Source organism: Ictidomys tridecemlineatus, chromosome 8 (genome assembly GCF_052094955.1).
Source record: "Ictidomys tridecemlineatus isolate mIctTri1 chromosome 8, mIctTri1.hap1, whole genome shotgun sequence".
NCBI classification, from domain to species: Eukaryota; Metazoa; Chordata; class Mammalia; order Rodentia; family Sciuridae; genus Ictidomys; species Ictidomys tridecemlineatus.
In genome coordinates, this window is record NC_135484.1 from 154,271,333 (window position 1) to 154,291,500 (window position 20,168).

At 51.9% G+C, this 20,168-nt stretch overlaps 1 protein-coding gene across 1 annotated transcript in view; it reads right to left on the minus strand.

Annotated features, from left to right (window-relative positions):
* Kiaa0319 (KIAA0319 ortholog) overlaps positions 1 to 20,168 on the minus strand; it is a 45,650-nt gene that overhangs the window by 15,632 nt on the left and 9,850 nt on the right. The window contains 11 exon segments of the mRNA XM_078020607.1: positions 359 to 510; positions 4,005 to 4,153; positions 5,060 to 5,192; positions 5,690 to 5,813; positions 8,210 to 8,438; positions 12,616 to 12,672; positions 12,674 to 12,727; positions 14,101 to 14,197; positions 15,143 to 15,230; positions 16,140 to 16,234; positions 17,866 to 17,964. Coding sequence (XP_077876733.1) covers positions 359 to 510; positions 4,005 to 4,153; positions 5,060 to 5,192; positions 5,690 to 5,813; positions 8,210 to 8,438; positions 12,616 to 12,672; positions 12,674 to 12,727; positions 14,101 to 14,197; positions 15,143 to 15,230; positions 16,140 to 16,234; positions 17,866 to 17,964 — 1,277 coding nt within the window.

Genomic DNA, 20,168 nt, shown 5'->3' on the forward strand with positions numbered 1-20,168 from the left:
CCACCATGTGACGGTGCCCAAAGGCAGGACCCACAAGGAGGTAATCAAGGTGAAAGGAGGTCCTAGGGTGGGGCCCTGATTAGATATGATCAGTGTCCTGCTGAGAAGAGATGCAGGGCTTGTGCCTCCCCTCCTCGCTCCCTGCCACGTGAAGACACAGTGAGAAGGCAGCCGTGGACTAGTCAGCAAGAGAACCTGAACTGGCCGGCGCCTGGTCTCATCTTCCCACCCTCCAGAGCAGCAGGAAGTGGATTCCTGTTGGCCAAGCCACCGGGCCCCAGTGTGCTGCTGTAGTGGCCCAAGCAACTGGCACAGACACATCACAAACAGGCACTCAGCTGGCATTCAAGGTACTCACCCCCGCGGCAGGACTCTGGCCATCCCGCACCCACAGATAGGACACAATGCCTTGGTCGTCGGTAGACCACGAACCATCCAAAGTAATGGAACTATTGGGAAGGACGAGAACGTGCCTGCCACCAGCCCGGGCTCTGGGAGGACTGTTACTTTCTATGTCAAGTACAGCAAAAAATAAGCAGAGACATGGATTTAAAATGCTGGTGATAGAAAGCAGGTCATAAAATACCCACAACTGTTCCCTCTTGCAGAGATGCAGATTTTAAATACTTAAATGACATTATTTTCTGCTCCAAATACCTGCAAGGCAATATATAGACTTTCTTACAACTCTGTGCTTAGCTGTTTAAGATTGGGGTGAAAAGGGCAGGTGGCAGCCTGGACACTGGGAACTTTTCTAGTATATGTAATAATCGGTTACTTCTCTTTTTAAAAAGAGAGAAACATTGATCTTACAATGTTCAGGGTCCAGAAAGTAAAAACATTTTTATTTAAAACACACTCTAGGGGTATAGGTCAGTGGTAGAGGTCTTGCCTACTAGGTTCAAGACACAGCCAAGAAATCAAAATAAAAACAAAGTAAATCCACCCTGGGTCATCTTTTACTGGTCCACACCGTCGGGCTACAGAAATATCTGGATTTTTTAGTATTATCAAACTGGTAGAAAGTGATCAGCCCTTCCCTCCTCTGATGAGGTGTCAGATAGAAATGAGACAGCATAGAGCCATTTCTGATTTAATACCCCAGGAAAGAGGGCCGGGGCACCAGCAGGGACGGGTGCCACCAGAGGCACAGGGCTGGTCTGGAGAGGAGGCCGCTGCAGGGCGAACTCCGCTTGTTCAGAGGGCTCCAGAGTCTCCTCCCCAAAGGCAGCAGCAGAAAACAGGGTGAGGGGGTCTGAGCCTAAGCAACTCCATTTAAAAACTCCACTTTGAAACCTGCGGTCTCACCAGGTGCCTACGGAGCCCTTCGGTATGGGCATGAGGCACAGCCCTGACATGAACAAGTCACTTCTCCCCACCCTGACAAGCTCAGCACGAAGTCTCTGTCATGTTCTCCTTGTCCCAATAAGGGGGAGAGGCAGGAGAATCAGGGTGAGGACCTCCAGACCAGATGCCTTAACACCAGGGCAAATGACATCACTGAGAAACCCGGTGGCAGGATTAAAAGGGTGGTCGGATGCCCCCAAATTCAGTCTAAGTGATGGAGCACATGAGCAGACGTCCAGCCAGCCGACACTGACGCACACAAGCCTGAGAGCCTGCTGAGGACCTGGACTGACCTCCCAGCTCTTCCCCTCCGCCTGATCCTCTGCGTGGTTCTCACCTCTCAAACTGCACAGCAGCCTCCTGACTCTGGTGAGAAAAGGACTTCTCCCATGACCGTCTCCCCAGCCAGCCGTCAGCTCCACCCCAGGAGAAGCCTGCCTCTCGGTTCCTGACTGATCGCTGAGGTCTGAGTGAGTGGGCATCTGCTGGACTTAGGGCCTGGGGCTGAGACTTCTGATCTGACACTTGAACTTGGCACGCAGAGGGAGTGCCTGTCACCAGCCTGTCATGATCAAGTGTGTTTGCAGTGCTTAGAATTAGTTAGTCTAGAATCGTTTGCTGTGAATTAATCAATCTAGACTTGTTGCTGTGAATTGATTATGTCTACGCAGTGCCCAGCATTTAGGATTGCCATTTTCTTGATTAAGAACCTGTAGAGTGAAACTGTATTGAGTGATCTGAGTGCATAAAGCATTGAAAGGGGCAGAAGTGTGTGGACATTCTTTATTCCCCCCCCCCCGACTGCATAAGTTGTACCTTTTGCCCATCGTGACAGGAGGCCAAGGATGGAGCCCAATGGGTTGTTAATATCCCTGATCCCCAGGCTGGAGACTGCAGCAGAGACAACTGGTCCCATTCCCAGGCTTCCCGCTTCCGTAAGTGAGATGGGACTCGGGGCAGAGTGCTTGCCCAGCACACACAGGTCCTGGCTTGATCCCCAGGACAAAAAAAGAGGATCTCATCTACCACATTCCATGAGGGGTGGGACATGGGGAGGGAGCGAGGTTCACATAAGGAGGCTCAATTCTAGGAGGAGGATGGGGCTCAGAGGTAGAGCACTCGCCTGGTATGCACAAGGCCCCAGGGTCAATCCCCAGCACCACACACACACACACACACACACACACACACACACACACAAAAGACACAGAAAAACTTAATTCCACAGTGAAAAAGGGGGAAGGAGCTGAAGAATAGAGACAAACAGGCATCAACCGAGCCCAAGTCCTGTAGAAAACAACACCGAGGTCCCAAGTAGGTCCGTGGCAGGTCCAGCACTTCCCTTGGTCTGTGCTCTTGAACTCCAGTTATACGCTCCCTGAACCCTGCCCAGACATGTCATTGTCACCAACTCAAAATGTCCAAATCTGCATTTAAAACCTACTGCTGCTCTTCTGTGAATGCGGTCTCCCTCATCACCCACCCACATGCCAAAGTCACGCATCTTGGTGCCGTCACTGCCATCCTTCCCAGCGTCATGCCACCTCTCTTACCCTCAGGTGCATTCTAAGTCCTGAGAACACACGCCCCCAGGGTCTTCCCCTTGTGCCCCTTCTCTCCCTCTTCTCACCTTCTTGGCCTCCAGGAAGGCTCCCGTCACCTCCTGCCCAGATGACTCCACACCCCCACCTCCTCCCGCCTGCTCTTTTATGTATGTATATTAAATGATGCTGGGATGGAGCCAAACACCTGGTGCTCACGCTTCACCCCTGAGCTACACCCCAGTCGTGTCATCTTCCTAGAAATCCACGTCTTAGAGTTGAAATGACATGGTGCTAGGGTTTGCTTTCAAACACGCCAATCAAAATAGACTCAGCTGCGGCGAATTGATCAGAGGAACAAGACCAGCAAAGCAGTGCTAGCCGTGGGAGGTGCCCGTGGCACACGAGGGGCCTTAGGGCTATTCTGCTTTTGTGTGTGGTTAGAAGTATCTACACTAAGATGCCTTTAGAAATCCAGCTCTGTATCACTCGGCTGATGAACCTGCTCCAGCCTCACTACCTGCCAGCTGCTAGGCATGACAGGTGGCAGTGCACCCAGGCCCCAGCAGCTGTCCCCACAGCCCCACGCCCTGGCCCTTCCCATACCACATGTGCACCTTTCCGCCAGCCATGCTCTCCTTCCTCTGTGCTTAAACACGTCACAATCGTCCACTTTAGTCCTTCCAACTAACCTACATTTGTGACTGCCACGAGTCCAGCACTGCTTTACAGAGAGGATGAAGAAATGGCTGAAGCAAAGGGCCCGAGCCCTCAGGACCACGGGAGGCAGGCAAGAGAACAGAGCCCAGAGCAGGTAACAGCGAGAGGCTGGGAGCACCTCTGGGCCCAACTCCCACAGAGAGCAGAGTGTGGCCACATCTCCAGATGCGGTCGCCACGGTCCCTGAAGGAGAGTGGAACTGTCACAAGGTACACTAAGGAAAAGGAAAGGTGCTTCCTTGCACAGAGCTTGGGGAGAGCTGTGCGGCTCCGAGGCTGGCCCTGCTGGCCCAGAGTGGCCTCTGCTGGGAAGGAGGGAGTGGGCACACACCGACACCTCGACCCAGCGGGGCCCAGGGTCCTGCTGGACACAAACGCAGGCCGGTGGTCTACTCACCCTTCTTCACTGCCAGAGTCAGGGTGGACGTGCTGCTCAGCCCCTGCTGGTCTGCCACTGTGAGGCGGAAGAGGTGGGTAACCACCTGCAGCCCCGTGACGGTGGCCACAGCCCTGTCCACGTTCTCCATCTCCACTGCACTGGGGCCTCTGTAAACCAAGACAGTGGAGAACACAGGGAGGGCGTGGGGCGCTCAGGCAAGAGTGTGGCTGCCCCACAAACGCTGCCGCTTCAGGGCAATGTGCACACCCAGAGGATCCTATGGTGACCCTGCGTCCCTGGTACTCTCCAGGTAAGCCTCATCATCAACCACCACAGCTCCTGGAAGAAGATCCCTATTCTTGGTTTTTATTTTAATTAGCTGCCAGTGAAATGATCTAGCCTTGGAAACAGAATCTTAGAAACTACCCCTTTCTTTTCGTAATAAAATTGGGTCAAAACCCTCATCCATCTTTAGGGAGTGCACGGAGGAGGGTGAACCAGATGGTGGATGTCCTAAGAGAGGCATTACGCGGTACATTAAGAGGGAGGCTTGGTTCTCAGAAGACCTAGGTTGAGCCCAGCTCCTTCTCCTCCTGCCTTGGCAACCTGAGGCCATGTGATCTTACCAGTCCTTGTGCGTCTTAGGTTTTCAGCTTCAAAATGTGAGTAACATTCTTAATTAGGCTCATAAAACGTCGCGTAGACGTCTAGGACATGGAGCGTGTGAAGCTCAGGAGATGCCGAGTCATATTGCGCTCTGAACTTCCGTGGCCTCCAGTCTGCGCAGGGTGGTGGGGCGCAGACAGGGCTCCCCCAGGCCCCCCTGAGCTTCTTCCATCCACAGTTCACCTCACACCAGGACAGCCCTGCCACCTGCCCTGGGCCCCACGCCCTGCAGTCTCTGTCCATCTTGTCTGTCTGCACTTGGTGCACTCTTCAGCCAACCATGCCCAGTTACTTCTAGAAGCCTGCTCAAGTCCTGACTGGCCGTCTAGTGCTGGTCCTCCAGGGAGGGGACACTGTCCCTCAGCATGGTTGTAACCCCTAGAGTGGTGGGGTGGCTGGACACCCACCCAATGTGCTCCCAGTGGTAGTGGACGATGCCGTGGTCGTCACTGCTCCCGCTCCCATCCAGGGTGGCACTTTGCACTGGGAAGACCAGCTCCTCGTCGGGGCCGGCCACGGCCGTGGGAGGCCTGTTGTTTCCTAGAAGTGCAGAAACCGTGTGAAAAGGTCCCATCTCTGCCGGAAGGCTGCCATCCTCTGACTTATTGTTCTAAACATTTATCTGATACATAAAAACATAAAAGTGGTACTTGATAACGGGTACCATAGAACGTTCCATGCGTGTGTGCGCTGCCTCATGTTTACATCAGACAAATCGCCTCATTTATCAATTTTTTGTGGTGAAAGCCTCTGCAGATATTGCCCCCCACTGGTGCCCGTCCTTGGGCTCCTGCAGACCCTGTTGTCCCCTGCTAAGTCCCAATCATGTTGTACCGCGGTTTAGAGATATAATCAAGACAAGATTCTGAACCTTGAAAGAAAACCGGTTCTCCGAGCAGCGTCAGCTCCCAGCCTGGACCTGACGGCAGCGAGGTGTAGAGACTTTCCTGCCCAATTGGTCACAACCTAAGCCCAGGAGCCCAGTTACTGTTCCTGCTTTCATCCCGGGGGCCAGATCTCATTTCCATGTCACCTACCAGGCTGGACAATCACAGCGACCACAGCAGTGGACTGCTGACCGGCGGAGTCTGTCACTAGCAGCCGGAAGGTGTACTCTCCTTCCTGCAGAGTGGACAGATGAAGGTACGGGGTCTGTGCTCCCTAAGCAGCAGCAAATGCAAAAACAAAAACAAAGAGAAATAGTAAAGAAGCACTAGTAAATAGTGTGACATATGCAAACTCATGATTTTACCTAATTCAGAAAATATGAAAGGTATATGAACCCAGGAAAATGGAAGGTGTAGCCCACCGTGTATCCTCAGAGCAGTGAAGGAATTAGGTGAATATAGCCCAAGAGGCAACGTCCATCAGGATGCACAGCGGGCACATTCTTCCCCAGCAATTCTCAGCATCTACACCAGGGAAATGCACAGGAGGCTCACCCCAGGGGCTGACCAAGCACGGTGCAACAGCAACACAAGGGAAGCAAACCACTGCCCACCAACTAGGGAGTGGCCAAGGCCACTGCAATGCACCATGGAATGCAAGCTTAGAAGAGAGATCCTCAGGGCTGGGCTGTGGCTCAGTGGTAGAGCAAGTGCTTAGCATGTTCCAGGCCCTGGGTTCCATACCCACCAGTCAAACAGAAGAAATTTAAAAGAATGAGGCAACTTTAAATTTTTAAAACGAAAAATGTAAAGACATATTAAACAAACAAACAAAAAGACATTGTACACACTGTGATAGTTATCGCTACACAAACACACACATACAAACACATAGAGAAGATTCTGGAAGTGCACTCACTAAACTTATCAAAGAAATTGCCTCTAATAGGGGACCTGGAAGAGAGTGGTAGTCAATATACATTTTCACCTTATCAGAGTTTATTTGAACTGATTTTTAATTTTTTTCCTGTAAGAAGCAATTCATATATTACTTTTGCAATCAAAAATAAATCTGGGGGCTGGGGTTGTGGCTCAGCAGTAGAGCGCTCGTCTAGTGCATGCGAGGCCCTGAGTTTGTTCCTCAGCACCACATAAAAAATAAATATATAAAATAAATTTTAAAAAATAAATTTTAACATTAAGGCAAAAAACATAAACAAACAAAAGCAACACCGTTTTTCAAAAGGCATGCTCTCAGCCACACTCGGTGCCTGCAGGTGAAAGTCCTTTTGTGGTAGAGCAGGTGCTTAGCATGTGCATGCTGCTGTGTTGTCGCTAGTAATAGTTTCAGTTATTCTTACATTTGCAGTTCATGGCATCAGGAAAGAATTTTAACTTTAATCCTATTTCAATTTATTTAATTTTAAATACCCCAGAAATGCCTAAATATAAATGTGTCTATATTTCTTAAGGTTTTAGTGGAAAATTGATAAAGAAAGTTGATACAGTATCAATTGTGTTATCACAAGGAATGATATTCTGAAATTTGAAATGCATAAATACTTAAGAATTTTAAAAGAAAATGCTTTCCTCTATTTTCCCCCTCTGGTGCTAGGGATCAACGCACGCAGGGCCTTGTGGACGCCAAGCCCATGCCCTGCCTCTGGGCTCCCCCACAGACCCTTTACTTTAACTAAACAGACCAAGCACATTTCTCTGAAAATTTCAACAGAAAAAGCATAACTTCTAGTACCTGCCTCAAAATTGATATGGTCAGAGGGATGCTCATGCACACGGGAACTGAGCAGACCATGGGCCTGCCTGAGCAAAGTGTCTACAAAGAAACTCTGCAGAACCGGCGCCTTCCCCAGTCTGCCACACAGCCTCAGCAGGCTGCCTGGTGTGGTTTTCAGGCCCTGCAAAGGGTCTGGTTCTCAGAACTCGACTTGGTGGTGGCCCCAGTGGGTACGAACCTCGTGCCTTTGGACATCTTAATTAACCATGTGGCAATAACATGTTCCTGTGGACAGTCTCTGGGCAGGGAGAGAGGGGTGTGCAGCCACCGCACTGCTATGGAGAGCCAGACTCACTCGGGGACCCAGCCGCGTAACTTCCCTCCACTACACGTCCAGGGTGGGGGGTGGATTCTGAGGGATTAGCTTTGGGCACAGAAGGCTCAATAATTACGTTAAAGAAAATTTGGGAAAATCTCTTAACCAAGGAAATATAAAATAGCCCATTCTTCCTTTTCTTTTCTGGGCCAGTACTGGAAACTGAACCCGAATTAGCCTCAAGATCCAGTCATCAACACAGGACAGCTTGGTTGAGAGGAAAGGCTGCGAACTTGGAAGGGTTGGGAGCTTAGGTGCTCCTCTATCAGTGCAGTAGTCTAACAGACACACTTATGAAAGCAGACTTTCTGGATCTAACTGCCCCTTCCCCAAACCAAGACTCAGTTGGTAGAAATAAAATATGGAAGGAAGGATGGATGGATGGGGGAGTAAGGTAGATAGATAGATGGTAGTGACAGGTGACACAGACAGATGCTGTAGTTGATAAGGGTGGACGATGTAGATGATAGAAATGGACAATAGAGATAGATACAGAGAGACAATAGAGATGGGCGATACGGACAGACAACCCAGAGTCAGGAGCAGGTGGAGAACGTGCCTGCATGGCCACCTCTTTGCTCCCACTGCTGGGGTCCAGGGACCACTCATAGAGGACGATCTGGTGGTCATCACTGCTCTGGTTTCCGTTCAAAGTGACGGAGTTCTGGGGCAAGGTCATGGTCTGATTTGGGCCTGCGTTGGCCACAGGTGGGTGGTCCACAGCACTGCTGACGATCAGGGTGGCCGTGGTGGAGTTGGTGGCTCCATCAGAGTCGGTGACGGTCAACCTACAGAAGGAGAGGAGGCTGTGACTCTGCAGAGCCTGCACACCTGGACGTGAGTGGCCAGCTCAGCTCTCCTGGTCACAGTCTCCAGAACGGCTCAGAACAGGCAAACGGAAATGGAGGATGAAGTTTAAAGAAGCACACGGACTCAGGGATGCTTTTCCTGCTTTTGCTCCTGTTGGCTCATCTTTGTTTCTCTTCTCATGTTAGATTATGGGCTTCCCTTGCCTCTGGGATGCTGGGTGGGGAGGACCCTCGGCCAGAGCAGCTGCTCTCCACAGCTGAGACTGAGAAGGACGGCGTCCGAGGCAAGTTCTGCCTTCAGTCTGCAGCACTGGGGGACAGCGAACCGCTCGTGGGTTTTCAGCTAGGAAGCTCCTATAGTTTTTCAACCCTTTTCCAGAAGCTTATGATGAGTGTTTTCAGGACACTCTTCGAGGTAAGGTTGGGACTCAACACTTTACAAAGTGATGCTCAGTCCACCAAGAGAAACCAGCATGGACCCTCCTGTACTGACTGATGGAATTAGTTGGAAAGTGGAGAATGGGACATCCCAAAGGGCCACTCCATCCTCCCGGGGGACGACGGTGGCTGGGCAGTGGTAAGGGCTAGGTGGGCGAACTGGAATGTGGGGATGAGGACCAAGAAGCACCTTCAGGGAGGTGCGCTTGGCCTGCGCCTCCTGGGCCTCCTCTCCCGCGGCCCACCCGCTCTCTCCAGCCAAGGTCCAAACTCCCATTTCATCATGCATAAATGTCATACTAATAAGTAATTAAAGTGATAGAGAAATATTTTAATAATAACTTTTTGAAGTTCCTTAGGCTCTTATATCAGAAACTTTCCACAAGTCCACATGAGAAAATCCTCAAATAAAAAAGTGGTTGATAATTTATCTCTAATGTTTCAAACACCTGTCAACACACATAACTCTGACCCAGAAGTTTCACTCATTCCCTAAAATGCAGCCGTCAAGATGTTCACTAAACAGGGAATGGCGAGGCTGACTTCATAACGACTACTATGTTGTAGCACCACAGCAGCCAACGTGCAGAGAAACCCAAACCAGACCCCCCACAAGGTCATCTGCTGGAGGAAAGATGTGCCCTGCAGACTGGGAGGGACAGAGGGACAACGAGTGGAACCAACGCCCAGGTGGGGAGAACCACGATTGAGAGACAACCCATTCCAGATGGATAAAAATTTGAACATGAAGGATTCAAAATTTTAAACTGTTAGAAGAAAATATAGAAGGTAGGTTGCAAAACACCCCAGATGTTTTGTCCATGTAAGAGAAAAACATTTTTGTTTGTGAATAGAAAGGGGCTGTGAGGGGCTGGGGCTGGGGCTCAGTGGCAGAGCGCTTGCCTAGCATGAGTGAGGCACCGGGTTCAATCCTCAGCACCACGTTAAAAAATAAACAAATGTCCATCTACAACTACAAAAAAATTTTTTAAAAGAAAAGGGGTTTCATGGTACTTAAATACCACGAAGAAGCCATGAGGAAGTTCACCTCAGATACATGAAATCAGATTCCGTCCCTCTGTGTCCTTGTGTCTGGCTTATTTCCCTTAGCGTAATGCTCTTGGCATTTCTCTGTGTTGTATATTCTATTTGAATTTCATTCCTGGGTTTTTGTTTGCTGATGTTTTTATTGTTTTTGGTACCAGGGATTGAACCCAGGGGCACTCTACCACTAGGCCACATCCCTAGCCCTTTTTAGTTTTATTCAGAGACAAGTCTCACTAAGTAGGTTAGGTCTTACTAAATTGCCAAGGCTGCTTTGAATTCACAATCCTCCTGCCTCAGCCTCCCGAGCTGCTGGGACTACAGGCGTGTGCCACTACACCAGGCTCATTCCTGTTGAATATCACTCAATTGCATGTGCGCATTTCATATTTTGACTTTCCATTCATCAGTTGATGGACAGTCAGGCAAGGACACCTCTGTCTCTCGGCCATTGTGAACAACACTGTGCTGAACACTGGAGTCCCTGCTGTCAGGCCCCTGGGTGTGGGCCCAGAGACAGAACCGCTAGGTCATGGGTGATTCTGTCTCAGCTTTCTGAGGAGCTGCCGCGGACATGCCCCCTCAGCCCTGGGGCTTCCACTTCTCCACACCCCTGGCAGCGCTGGCTATTTTCTTCCTTCTCCTCTCCTCCCCTTCCCCTCCTCCCCTCCCCATCCCTTCCTCCCTCCCTTCTTTCCTTTTTAGCAATCCGAATGTGAAATGGATGAATAATTTCTAAGCTGACATTTCAAATAAACTAAAACACAAACTGACACAACTGTGGAGTTCCTCTGTGGACCTTGTGGTCAAAGACAGAACCCAGCAGGTTCTGAAGGACCCCAAACCCAGCCGGACTCCAGGTCTGCAGACCCATGGGGCCGGTCTAGGTCTAACAGCTGGGAAGCAGCAGAAGGGACACCTCATGTAGCTGCAGCCACCTGGAATTCTGCTCCAATCAAGAAGAGAAGAGCTAAGTGAGAAAAGTCAGTAGGGTCCAAGAGATAACTGGGAGCAGAGTCTCAGGGTCACAAGGGAGATGGGGGGGTGGGGACGGGAGGGAGGGAGGGACACGAGTGTGGAGACAGAACTCCCGGGAGGTCGGAGGGCAGAGCCACCGTGGGAAAGAGAACTGCACTGAGCCGGCATTCCCCTCATTCCCCTCCTGGCCATTTGCCTCTCAGTCTCCATCCCCAAATGCAAATCTATGTCCTCCCAGAGACATGCTCACGGCAGCTTTATTTATAATTGTTCTGCCACAGAGAACCCAGATTTCAGCAGGTGGAGTGGGGTGCACCTGTATCCCCGATACTTGGGAGGCTAAGGCAGGAGGATGGCTTGAGCCCATTGAGCCCAGGGGTTCAAGAACAGCCTGGACAATGTAGTGAGGTCCTCTCAAACAAAGACCCTAAGTGTCCACTGTAGACGAATGGATAAGTGAATCACAGCATAGCTACTGTTGGGGCTAATGTCCATGTAGACGAATGGATAAGTGAATCGTGGCATAGCTACTGTTGGGGCTAATGTCCTTTGTGGACGAATGGATAAGTGAATCACGGCATAGCTACTGTTGGGGCTCAGAAGATGATACCCCAGTATATGACTTTTGGGGGGCATACTGAACAATTTCGAGTAAAGGGAAAGACTTTCTCTGGATTCCCTTCGTCTGCACTGAGGCCTCACCTACCCCGAGGAACACACCTGCCCTCCCTCCCCACCCTGACACCCAGCTGTCCACAGCAGAGAGGAAGGCTGAGGCATGAGCCCACGCTGATGGACTTCCCCTGAAGCAGTCCTCACGTCAGCATTCCCCTAAGAACCGCCCAGGAGCCTCAGTGGTTCCCTCCCGTCAGGCAAAGGGCCCAGAGTTGGAGCAGTGTTGAGGGGGCGACTCCCTCCAGGTCCCGCCTCCTGGCCGGGAGCGTCCTCCCCTGCACTAAGCCTTCGGCCTTTTCTCCTGTCTCATCTGTCAGTTGACGGCAGCGAATCCTGGAAGGTGCTCCTTCTCTCCTGCACCCTACGCTCACATAGACTCAGCCGAGGCCAGGGAACCCTGTGATGCGGACGACACAGGTCATCCTCAGCGCAGGCGAGGAGCAGCTACGGTGCCCTCCAGGGACACGAGTTACAGAATGCAAAATGGTCATCGGTGGCAGGAGGCCCGCCAGTGGCTGCCTGGAAGGGCAAGAGGAGCTTTGGGGGCAATAGAAATGCTCACTGACTCCACCAGGGTGGAGGCTTCACAGGAGTGCACATGGGCCAAGAGTCACTGAGTTCCACAGTTTGAATATGGGCAGTTCCCCTTACTTCAGCTGTACCCTAGAAAGTCATAAGAAGGAAAGATTGAAATCGCCAGGTAATTAACAGACAATCCCATAACTCTGCCTCCCTTTGAAGATGCAGACTTTCTTTTTTGTAACTCAACAGAGCAAAAAGGGTGCTCTGTTATAGTCCCCAGTCAGTTGCTGACACCCAAAACAAACACTTCCAGTGAACAGGTCACAGGAATCGGGGAGAATCAGCCTGCGGAGGCGCCAACCAGAACCCCGAGGAAACCAAATCCACCTCTCCTGTGGACCAGGATAAAGAGCACAGCGACTTTTAGGCTTCAGTTCAAGGAGGCAGTCAAAACGTAAGTAGTGGGAAGCAATGAACAGTGGCAACAGGACCCACTTGCCTGACGGTGTGGTTGCCAGGAGCAGGGTTAGCCACGCGCAGGACGGGGGTGTCGGACGAGGGGCCCGCTGACGGCTTCCCAGCGATAGCTCACTATCTCAGAGTCATCTGTACTCCCCTGAAAGGTCAAAAGCAGAAACCAGAATGAAACCCAAGAAGAGTAAAGCATAAACTTTGTGACTTATGTAATTCCAAATTTAAATCCATTTTTTGAATTTATTTTTTTAATTGTTGATCAAACTTCATTTTTATTTATTTACATGTGGTGCTGAATCGAACCCAGTGCTTCAACATGCTAGGCAAGCGCTTGACCACTGAGCCCCAGCCCCAGCCCCCTTTAAATTCATTTTATATGAGACTCTTGCATAGAGCTCAATGGCACATATTATGTATTAGAAAGGACCATTTTCCTACTCCCTAAATGATCTCTGTCTTTCTCCCGGATTTGGGCAGATCCGAGTGAGGACGTTCCCACCACGTGAGTTTTAAGAAGCACAGTGACGGTGTTGTTTTTTGAGAAAACAGGTGTGAAGAGCACAGCACATGGAGAGGCTGGTTCCCCCCGCCCCCTGCAGGAGGGACCCCACTCACAGGTTCCGAACCCCCCCATGCTGACCATGTGAAGAGCTGCTTCTCTGTCATTCAGACAAAGCTTCCCTACAGACATTATTAAGGCGTGAATCTAGAAAGGTCTGATCCTGCCTGAGAAGTTCCCACTTAAAACACAGCAAAATGTTTCATGTGGAATTATAGAAATCGAGACCTGGCAGGGGCCCGTTTCATCAAATTCATTAAAGGAAACCACAGGTTCAAGTGGCAGACTATTCTGATTTCTTGTCACTAAGCTGCACTGAATTTAAACGCGAGGCGTCTTCTCCTGTAAACACTTCCATCTAAAATATGCCTCACCTTCAGGTCGCAAGGGGAGATGTGCACCTGCCCATCTGGACAGACGCAAGGGTCAGGTGGGCGTGACCTCTGCGCCCTGCTCTTCTCCCCGCAGCCAGGACAGCTCTCCAGGGGATCTGCATGAGCTTTGTGGTCAAGTGACACGACACGCAGATACCACACACACGCCAGGCTCTTCTTATCTGCGTGGCCACCTGTAGCCCCGGGGGCCTCTCCACTAGAGAGAAGGAACCCTGGTCACATCAGCCAGGGACACTCCCACCTCACTGATGGGAGTCCACTCAGGCTACTTTAAAGTGGGTTTCCAGCTGCCCTTTACGTATGTCACACACATCCTCTTGACTGGTGGCTTTAGGTCCAGGTCAATGAGCTGGCCTTAAGAAGTTCCTTACAGACCCAGGTGACAGCCGAAGGGAAAGGGGGCACAGACGAGGACACAGTGAGGACAAAGCTGAGGAGCTGTAACAGAAGTTAGAGGAGGACACGCTCATCGCGTGGTGGCCGAGTCCCCAGGCCTGCTGCAGGGACAGTCAGATCCTGGGGGGTGGGGGCGAAACCGAGGCGCTTCAGGGGACACACACCGCTGCCATCGATGAGCGCGGCTGTCGTGGGCGGAGCAAGCTCCTGTCTCTGGGGAGAAACCACGGCCCCGGGAGGCAGGTTGACTCTTCTGGCTGTTGAGACAGAAAGACAGCCCTGAGCCCGGCTGTGCGAGCACAGGGCCACCCCACACGACCACGGCTTTTGACCCTGATTTGAAGCATCCTGCCAAGAGGGCGTCTCCCCGCAGGCCTCCACCTAGAGAAGGTTCTGAAGCTTTAGCACTTTCCCGTGAATGTCAGCGTCCTCTGCAAGCTCACATTTCTGACTGTGACCAAGGCCCAGCCAGACAGGGAAGAATGACACGGGGCCGGTCCCTCCGTCAGAGCAGCAGCAGTCTACGGCTCCAGCTCCTGTGATGGGCTGCGTCTGGATCTTTGACTGATGATGCCCAAAGCCACCACCATGCTCCAGCTATGATAAAGATCATGCCGAGTGGGCAGAAGGCCAGCTGCCGACCAGCAACAGGGAGGAGGGGACCTGGCAGATCTCCGTGGCACAGGCTGAGCCCCGCCCTGCTGAGCGGTGCTGGAGGCTGAAGGCCGGCTTGTGGCCTACTCCCTGACCAGGGCTGTGGCCCCAGGGCAAAGGCCACGTGCTCTGATTCACATGGATGCCCTGATGTACAGCCCAGGAGTGGACACAAAGCTCACTGCAGACCTGTCCCCTGACCGGGAACATGTATAGGTGGCTTAACATGGTTAGGTGGCTCCAGTGGGTGTGTTTAAAACACCCCCGCTCCCAAGCTGAAGCTGAGCCCTGAGGGCAGGAGGGCAGGGGAGTGGACGGAGGTCAGAGAGGAGGCTGAGGTCCAACCGCCACCCCTCAGGAACCGAGCAGGCCGAGCTGCGAGTCCAGCAGGTACTAAGCAGTCCTCAGATGGCAGGAAAACACAGCCACCTGGGATCCACAGGCCTTCCCATCACGGACCCTAAGGTAGAAGTCAACATCCTGGCCCTGTCACCCAGACGCCAAAATCAAGATGACCCACAGAGCAGCAGGCCATCCGTCACACCTACCTGACTTCACAGTGACGTTGACAAAGCCCTCTCCAGAGGCCTTCTCACCAGAAACGGCCACCCTGAAGGTATACAGTCCTGCTGACAACTGCAACATAAAGGCACACAGGAAGCCTGCCCAGCCCTGGCGGATGCACCCTAGGGGGGCTAGAATATCCCTGGGGTGGCACGGGGGGCTCAGGAGAAAGCTCCCATCCCGTCTGTTCAGAGACTCCGTCTGGTGGCCACCTGAACTCCAGGACATGGAGGTCAGCTGGACGGCCCTTTCGCTTCGTTACAGCCAGCTCAGGCCCTACAGAGGCCTGAGTGTAGAGGTGGACCAGCCAGGGACAGCAGATCTCAAATGCACGGAAATCACGCACCATTTTTTTTCCCAGAGCTGGGGATGGAACCGGCCACTGCCCCACTAACCCAGGTCCCCAGCCTGGAACCGCTGATGGTCAGGGGAGCACGCTGAGCAATGGAGCTCAGTGACAAGAGGTGGCATAAGGGGTGTGGCAACTTCAGCTGTGTAGTCTCAGGAGGTGACAAGCACAGGGTCCTCTGCGGAAAACCAGGTCTCTCGGGATCAGTGAGTCAGGAAGAGGGCAGCTTCCTCCTGGGGACCTTATCTCAGAGCAATGTCCCACAGGCAAAGCCATCTGGGACCGCAGTGGAATCACCTCTGAGGGACGCCTGACCAGGAAGTGAGGGGCAGATGGCTCTGCGCCTCAAAGCTGTGGGATCAGGACGGGCTTTTAACCCTGCACAGCCGGCGCCGGGCAACGCCTGTCCCCTGGCAGATATGCTAGCCAGAGCCTTTATGTGACCATCTGCCCCGTCCACCTGCATGGCTTAAGCTGCTTTCTGGACACTTCTCTTCTGAGTGGGCTCCAGCAGCCCTGCTGTCTGAGGCTCTGCGGGGCCTGGACTGCAGGCTTGCACCACCCAGCCTCTGCCTGAGACCTGAATCTGGGTTCAACAGGTAGGACAGTGCCAACTGAGTCCAGGTACCTACTCGGGAGAGGCGAAGCGTCGGCCTGTGACCTTCAATGTCATCCTGGTAGTCTGCTGGGTGGCTTATTAGGCTCCATTCATACTTGTAGGTTGTTTCTGAGAGAAAATAAGAAATACGAGCAGTTATGGGTTTGGGGCAGTCACCCCATAACCTGGGTTGACAGGGAGGAGACAGCCATAAGCCCAGGAGTGTGGACACCTCATACCCTGACCCCACCTACCCCTCTTCACCCTCCATCCCAGCAAAGAGAACAACGTTTCTCCCCACCCCTCCCTTCTCCCTCTCTCTCTCTCCTCTCCTCTCTCTCTTCTCTCCTCTCTCCTCTCTTCTCTCTCTCTCTCTCTCTCTTTCTCTCTCTCTCTCTCTCTCTCTCTCTCTCTCTCTCTCTCTCTCTCTCTCTCTCTCGGTACCAGGGATTGAGCCACACCCCCAGCCCTTTTTTTATATTATATTTTATTTAGAGACAGGATCTTGCTGAGTTGCTTAGGCCCCCGCTAAATTGCCAAGGCTGGCTTTGAACGTGAGATCCTCCTGCCTTAGCCTCCTGAGCTGCTGGAATTACAGGTGTGAGCCACTGTGACTGGCAGTTTCTCTATCCTCTTAATGGGAAATTTTTTATTATTATTATAAAAACATAACTTATAGAAAGTTTAGAAAACAGAAAATAATAAACAACAACAAAGAAAAAAACCTTCCCCAATCTCTCTGCTAGCCGTTCCTTCCAGGTGCTACGTCTGATCCTCCCTGTAAGTTTTAAGAGGATAATACACTCTACTTTCTCTCCTGTTAATAAAAGGCAGGGGGATTTCAGCCCATTTGATCTTTGTAAGGTTTATGTAAGGATATGAGAATGAGCTGGGCATCTCTAGGTTAAGCTAAAGCCATCTCCCACCTTCAGATATGAGAAAAAAAATGAGGTACCTCCTCTCAGGATTGAAATGCATGTCAGGAAGTATCCGCTCTGCTTATAAAATCCCAGCCACATGTGAGAACGAGCCACATGGGAATGAACCAGAGGAACCCAACTGAGTGACAAACAGCCAAAGCCCTGAAGAAGGAGTTGCCTTAGGGAAAAGGGCATTTGACCACCTGGGGACAAGCCAAGTGTCCACTGGCCAACAGAGCTCTGGACACCTGCAGAAAGCACGCTGGACCTTTGTTGAGCAGCTGGCATGAGGTGTCTGCAAACAAACCTTTGGTCACACACTGCTTCCCTCCTCCCGGGGAATGTCCTGAGCTCCATAAGTCCCCACAGATGGAGCTCTGCTGCCTGGCACTCTGCTCTCACGCGGCGTTCTGCTGTCCACAGCGGAAAGAGTTTTCCATCCTGAGCAATTACAGGTTATGCAGTGCCTGTGATCTCTTACTCCATTCAAGACTGAAGCCGGGCCGCGGTGTGGCTTAGGAGGCTGAGGCAGCAATTCAGAGAGGCCCTAAGCAACTCAGCAAGTCCCTGTCTCAAAATAAAATATCAAAAATGGCTGGGGATGTGGCTCAGTGGTCGAGGGCCCCTGAGTTCAATCCTGGTACCCCCCCCAAAAAAAAAAAAACCTGTTTGAAGAAACTTCCTCACTCATGATCGTCCAAGCCTAGTCTTCCCACAGAACCTTGCTTGGTGCTGTTGCCCAGAGTTGTGAAAACAACTGTAAAGACCTGCTCCGGGAGAACACCCACCCCCACCCGACTCGCCCTTCCCGGGAAGGTCACACAGGAAAGTCAGACTCACCAGCAGGTGGCGCTGGCACCACGGAGGCCTTCAGCTCCACCTGGTCCTGGGGCAAGGTCACTACCCGGTTGTCTCCCGCCGACACCCACAGTTCTTCCACTGAAAAGTAATCAGGGACCATGCATGCCCTCACATGATGTGCCCACTCCCATCCCTGCCCCACAACAGGTTTGTTCTTAGATTCAATAAAACAAAATAACATGGTTTTGTATTCGTGCTTCATAATTTTATGGAAGTCACTTTTGCCCCCGGTTAGTAACTGAACTGTGCCCTTGCTGTGCTGCGGACAGACTTTGTGAATCAGAGCATCTAGGTGGGCTGGTGCTGGGAAGAGGACGTCAGGTCGAGTGAGTCTCTGGAACCAGGCGCAGGCTGCGGAGTGGGTCTGTCTCCCACCGCCCCAGCGTTCCTGGGCTCCCCATCAGTAGTCATGAGCGTTCCTGAGCCGCAGATCACACACGCAGTTCTGGGCAGCCAGGAGGAAATTCAGGCAGCCTCGATATATGAAAAGGCCACTTTAGCTCAAGCGGCAGGGACAGGGACTCCAACAGGAGCACAGGGCACCAACCAGCTCAGCACTTGGAACAGTGCTCCTGGGCTTGGTGCCAGGGTCGCCCCACTGTGTCCTGCCACGGTTCTGCAGGCCTGCTGGGCTGGACACTAGTGTCACTCATAAACCACATGTCACACATAAAACACGATGCAGGAAAAAAGCAGTGAAAACAAAATCTGAGCCCTCACCAGAGGTCTCAGCCACGGGGAGACGCTGGAGGCACAGGGGGCTCAGGCAGGCGCCCGCGACCCTCAGTCCCAGGCCCCTCCTCGGGCTCCCCCTCCTGTCCCTCTCACTGTCCAGGCCCCCTGTCCCACAGTGGGGAAACGGAGCCCTGGAGAGGCACAACACGCTGTCCAGGGCCACCTGGATAACTAGCCAGTGCTTACTGGTCCACCAGGATTTAATTAGATATACTGGTTTCAGTACCAGATTGAACTGGCCAAGCACTGCTCCAGAGGCTTCCAAAAAACCATGGAATCCTCCCAACCTCACATGGCGGTGTGAAGCCACAGGTCCTGAAGAAATGGCCTCTGTTAAAGATCCTGCAGACGCATGGCCTGGGCTGAGGGCCGCTGTGACTGTGCAGACATGGACCTCGGCAGGTTTGGAGCCACAGTTTCCTTGGGTTGCCAGACCCCTGAGAAATGCAGCCATTTACCTCCACCCTCTGTGTACCACCTGCGTTCTCCTGACTCGTGGACTTCTCAGAAGGGTTTTGAGCTAATAGACCTCTAGCCCCTGTAAAGGTAAAATTTCTAAGCTGATTCTAAGCTGCAAAAGCTTGAGTTAAAGTGTAAAAGACTGGGCATTGTAAAGCTTCTAAATTACAAGGCCTGGGCTAAAAAGTAAAAGACTAGGTATTGTTAAAATTCCTCTGCTACCCCCGGAACCTGTAATCCCTGTAGCTGTTAGGACAATACCTGAACTGCCCAGTAAATATTTCTCCTGGTCCCCTGGTTGTTTAATAGCTAAGGGCTCTAAGTAGCTCGGCACGTAAGCATCCAGGCTCCAAAACCAATCAGTTTAAATGTGTACCCCGCTTAGGAGTGACCAATCACCCCTGCCCAGACTGTTCTCACCAATGAATGTACTAATCCTGTCTCAGAGTTGTTGTTCAATTTTTCCCGCGCCTCATGATGATTTGTTCTGATGTATGCAAAGCCCCCCCGCCCTCTCCAAAAAGTGTACTTAAGCTCTGCTTGACCTCTGCTCTGGGCTCTGGGCTGTTCTCCCTTCTTGAGTGAGCACGGAGTCCCAGTGCATTGGAATGGGTCCCCAATAAATCCCCTTTTGCCAATTGCATGGAGCCAGTCTCTTGTGTGGTCTCTTTCTCCGACGCTCCACTGGACCCTTACAGCCCCCATGGACCCTAAGCTGAGCTTGCTCTCAGATAACGTCTGAAACCTATAAGAAGGACTGTAACAAGAACTTCCAGGCTGCTGTTGCCAAACACACTGACTCTTGGGCCTGCAGCTGTGCGCAGGTGCCTGATGGGTAACTCACAGCAGGATAAAAACTCAGCATCTCTCCCTCCATTTAGGGGAGGAGAGTACTGGGATGGACCCAGAGGCACCCTAGCTGTGAGCCACATCCCCAGCCCTTTTTATGTTTTATTTGAGAGTCTTTATAAGTTGCAGAGGCTGGTCTTGAACTTGCAACCTTTCTGCCTTGGCCTTCCAAGTAGCTGGGATCACAGGTGCGAGCCACCATACCTGGCTCTAATCCTGATACACCCAGCCTAATTACC